The sequence below is a fragment of the Mus caroli genome, chromosome 15, assembly GCF_900094665.2.
Source record: "Mus caroli chromosome 15, CAROLI_EIJ_v1.1, whole genome shotgun sequence".
Classification (NCBI taxonomy): domain Eukaryota; kingdom Metazoa; phylum Chordata; class Mammalia; order Rodentia; family Muridae; genus Mus; species Mus caroli.
In genome coordinates, this window is record NC_034584.1 from 71315734 (window position 1) to 71320175 (window position 4442).

General features: G+C 47.3%; 1 protein-coding gene across 1 annotated transcript in view; it reads right to left on the reverse strand.

The window, feature by feature from the left end:
- Nucleotides 1-532: 532 nt before the first annotated feature.
- The window catches only part of LOC110310202 (apolipoprotein L2-like), a 10498-nt gene continuing 6588 nt past the window's right edge, over nt 533-4442 (reverse strand). The window contains exon 4 of the mRNA XM_021182941.1: nt 533-2349. Coding sequence (XP_021038600.1) covers nt 1317-2349 — 1033 coding nt within the window. The 3' untranslated portion in view covers nt 533-1316. The remainder of the gene's footprint in view (nt 2350-4442) is intronic.

A 4442-nucleotide genomic window follows, 5' to 3' on the forward strand; every position in this document is an offset into this window, starting at 1 on the left:
CACATGGGCTAAACAGGAGGGAGGACTCAGTGAACTTGGACCCTGAGGTGCAGCTGCTAGGCAGCTCATGGTGTAGGTGGCTCTCTACTCAGTCCATCCAGGAGGCCATCTTGTTCCTACTCTGCACCATAGGAGAGGCTAACTCCATATCAAGCTCACCTTTAGCCACACAATCCAGCCCAAAGGGAGGACAGACGGACTGTCGAACACAAGAGTGTCCTCTAATGGGCAAGACCTAGAAACTGCCCAGGTCATCTCTTACTCTCCATTGGTCAGAACATAGGAAGAAGACCACCTGAGCTGCCATGGTGCAGGGGACACTGCGCACTGTCAGGGGAGACTCAGCAGTTAGAAGAGAAGTGCAACAAGAAGAGGGAAAGGACCCATGTGGAAATCTCAAACATTCCTCTTAAACCACAATAAAGAAAACACTCTTTAAAAGAGATGATAAAAACCAGAAGGAAATTATCACTTGTCTATAGTCAACAACCCAGAAAATATGATATTGTTTTCAAAAAGCACGCAAAGCATGTCTAGGTCAATTTTCACAAATTTATTCTACGAAAATTATGGACCAAGTGTAGCTCTTCTTGTTCATCTTGGCAGATCTCATCCAATTACAGCAGATTTTAAACATCAATAGGCATTAAAGATTGTGATTTTCCCTGGAGTCTGGTAGCAGAGAGAAGAACTCACCAGTCATACAATGTCACCTCTCCTTTCCTTAGCATCCACAGTGGCATGGAAGGCCAAGAACTTATGATGATTGGACAGGTGGTATTCCCAGCATCCTCTCTTTCTAGTCTTGAGCATTTCACCAACAACACCCATGTAACTCAAAACCAAGAACAGGAAATGACGTTCACAACCAGAGTCTGATTGTAAGATTGAGACATATTTGGAAAAACACACAATGAGGCAGAAGAAGAAAAGATGAGAAGGTCTCTGTTGCCACCAATCACAAAGCAGTGGGAAGATTGACAGCTCAGTGGGTGGTGAGGCTGGTGAGCCTCAGATGGGAGCAGTGCAGTGGGCACAGCTCAGGAGCAGCCATGCTGTAGCTCATCAGGACATGGATGTGCTCCCCAGCTTGGGAAGCTGGTTCTTAGTTGGGAGGTTGATGGATCTAAGAGCTGGAGTCTGGTAAGAGGTCATGAGATTGTCCCATCTCTGTTCCGGCTTCCTGTATCTTAACGTGCCCTCTCCCTTGAGCAGGCACTGCTGTGAAGGGGTACAGTCAGGGGCTCCCGTGTGTTCATGGCTCTGTCCAGCACACTCCCTCCCCAGTCATCTGAGCTGCATGGAAGAGGAAGAGGTCACTTAGTCAGGCTGTCATGAACCTCTTTGAGCTCCCGTAACTTCTGCTCCAGGTCCTGAGCTTGCTTCCTCAGCTCTGCAGCACACTCTGACTTAGCACCCTCATGCAAATGCTTTGAGTCTTTCACAAGGCTGATCACATCCAGCAAGAGGAAGAAACCTGTGGTGGCTGCACCCATGATTCGGACTCCTTTGGTCATTGCCAGAGTGGTACCTCCAAAGGCTTTCTGCACCTGTTTAGTGTTTCGGGCAGATATCTTCCCTGTGGTCATGAGACGTTTGGCATTATTTGCTAGGCGAGTGTTGGCTTTGGCCAGCGGAATGGCATTAATGCATTTCTGAATGCCTTGCAATCTCTGGATGGTATTTGTAGATACAGAAAGAAGTCTGGGGCCACTCTGACCCAAAACTTCATTCAGGACCTTCATTGTGTCTTTGTTAGTTTGCACCAGCTTGCTGGCTTCATCTTCAGTAGACACCACACTTACCTTTTCCACAATGCTTGTGGACACACTAGTGACAGCTGCTGCTGCCCCCAGCCCCAAGCCAGTGGCTGACAATGCCAGACTGACTCCTGCTGTCACAGGTGCCAGAGCCAGACCAAGGATGGTCAGGACTCCAGACACAGCACTGCTGGAGCTGGCCACCACCTGTGAGATGGTGCAGTCCCTGTGCACCTTGTCAACCTTGTCTGCCAGGGCGTGGAGCTTCCTGATGCGATCCTCAAGCTCCAGTTTCACCCGAGGATATGCATTCAAGAACCTTTCCTTGTGCCACAGATCATTTTGGATCTCCTCTTCATCTTCCGTATCACTATCTTCACCTTCTGTATTTCTATCTTCATCTTCTATATCATTATCTTCATCTTCTGTATCACTACCTTCATCTTCTCTATTACTATTTTCATCTTTTATATCTCTATCTTCATCTTCTGCATCACTATCTTCATCTTCTGCATCACCATCTTCATCTTCTACATCAGTATCAGCTACACGCTCACCAAGATCTTCACTCAAGGAATCTTCCTCTTTCCTGTAACAGGAGAGACAGCTAAGAGATGAAGACAGCTTGTAAAGTAAGATCTGTCCTGTGGGAACCACAGATCATCATTTACTGTGAAGCAGAGGAGAATGTTACAGCTGTATAAACTCTTTCTTACCGTGATGAGCATGCTTGACAAATCACACCATTCTTAGTTCCTAAGGACACAGTAAGTTCAAAATCTTCTATAATTGTCCTTTTAATATTTTTAAGATTATGTTTTTATTTATTTTATGTGTATGAGTATACTCTCATGGTCTTTAGATACACCAGAAGAGGGCATCTGATCCCATTACAAATGGTTGTGAGCCACCATGTGGTTGCTGGGATTTGAACTCAGGACCTCTGGAAGAGCAGTCAGTGCTCTTAACCACTGAGCCATTTCTCTAGCCCTGTCCTTTTAATTTATCTTATGTGTATGAGTGCTTCATCTGCATGTTTGTCTGGGTACCACATTCACTCCTGAGGCCCGTGGAGGGCAGAGGACAGAAGGCATCAGATTCCTGGAACTGGAATTCCAACAGTCCTGGGCCATCATGAGGGGGCTGGGCACTGATGGACTCAGTCATCTGGAGGAGCAGCCTATGCTCCTCATCGCTGAGCCACCTGTCCCGTCAGCCAGCCCACCCTTCTATTGCTAGACATTTAATAAGGGAGCCTTCCCCTCAGGGTCAATGTCCTCACTACCAAAACAGTTCTCCATAGGCACTCTAAACAAAAAGAGAGAAGTTAGAGAAAACAAAATAATCCTTTCATTTAGGGAACGTTAGTGTTCACTGAAGGGTTTACTTCCCTCAAGAACAGCAGTCTCCTGGCCACAGCTGCTGGAATATGTCCTGTCTGCCCTACATTGTCCTGCTGGCCAGGAATGTCCATGTTTGCCTGGAGCCTTGTGCTGTGAGACTCTGCAAGTTGCACATCCCTAAGAAAGAAACATACATAGGACCTTCTTTGAAGCTTGAGGTCTTTTTTTGTACTGCAGTGGTGTGTACTGAACTGATGGGATAACTCAGAGCTATGATCTGTCCACTCAAAACACAGCTCATAGATTTCCCTTCCAGCTGTGAGTGAAGGTAAAGAAACATGAGTGGATTCCATATTCATATGTGGGGAATCCCCATTCACATGGGCTCCTTCCCTAAGGCATCTCACTGTGCTTCTGTAAGAGTTTAAGTAACAGGGAGTTGAGAATTCAAAACACACAGGTTCCTAAGCACTTCCATTAAGGAATTCTCAGCTTGAGAAAGGTGAGGTGTGACAGGGATTTTGCTGTTACCTCTGACCCCAGAGGAAGGAGACACTGAATGCAGGGACTTCCAGGAGGGAGGGAGACCCCAGTCACTTGTGGGGACGGTGTATTTGATGAAGGCCCAGCAAACTTCTAGACACCGAAGTTAGGTTGGCAACATTTCTGTTCCTTGAGAAAACTTTAAGTCTTGTAAACTGTTTCCCCAGTATGGATGGACCTAGGCTTTCTATGCTCTTCCTGTGCATCTTGTGCTTGCCCTGCACAGACTTGGCAGAATCCTACGTCAGGTTGGGCGAACACGCTACCTTTCATGCTTAAGCTCCATCAGGTTCCCATGTTCAGCCGTTGGTGGGTTTGCCCATGGCTTTCCTCAGGAGGAGTCCCCCAAGGTCAGCTTCACAATGCCCCTACTCTCTGCTCTCTACTGCCTGTCACTCAGCTCATCTGCTGTAAGTCTCCAGCTGAAGGAACTGACAGACTTGTTGTGTCTTTTGTCTTAGAGCAGCCGTCCTGAACAGTGCCTTCCTGCCTGTGGTAACGTGTATCAGATTAACTGTTCTTTCCCATGGGAGCTTTCTTGGTATGTGACACTCCATGTGACCTTGCCCATGAGGCACTGTGTCCTGAGGACAACAGAAGATTCTGCTTAAAACCTTTGAAGGAGCCAGGCAGTGGTGGCACATGCCTGTAATCTCAGCACTTGGGAGGCAGAGGCAGTCGGATTTCTGAGTTTAGGCCGGCCTGTTGTACAGAGTGAGTTCCAGGACAGCCAGGACTGCACAGAGAAACCCTATTTCGAAAAACCATCCAACCAACCAACCAACCAACCCCCCCC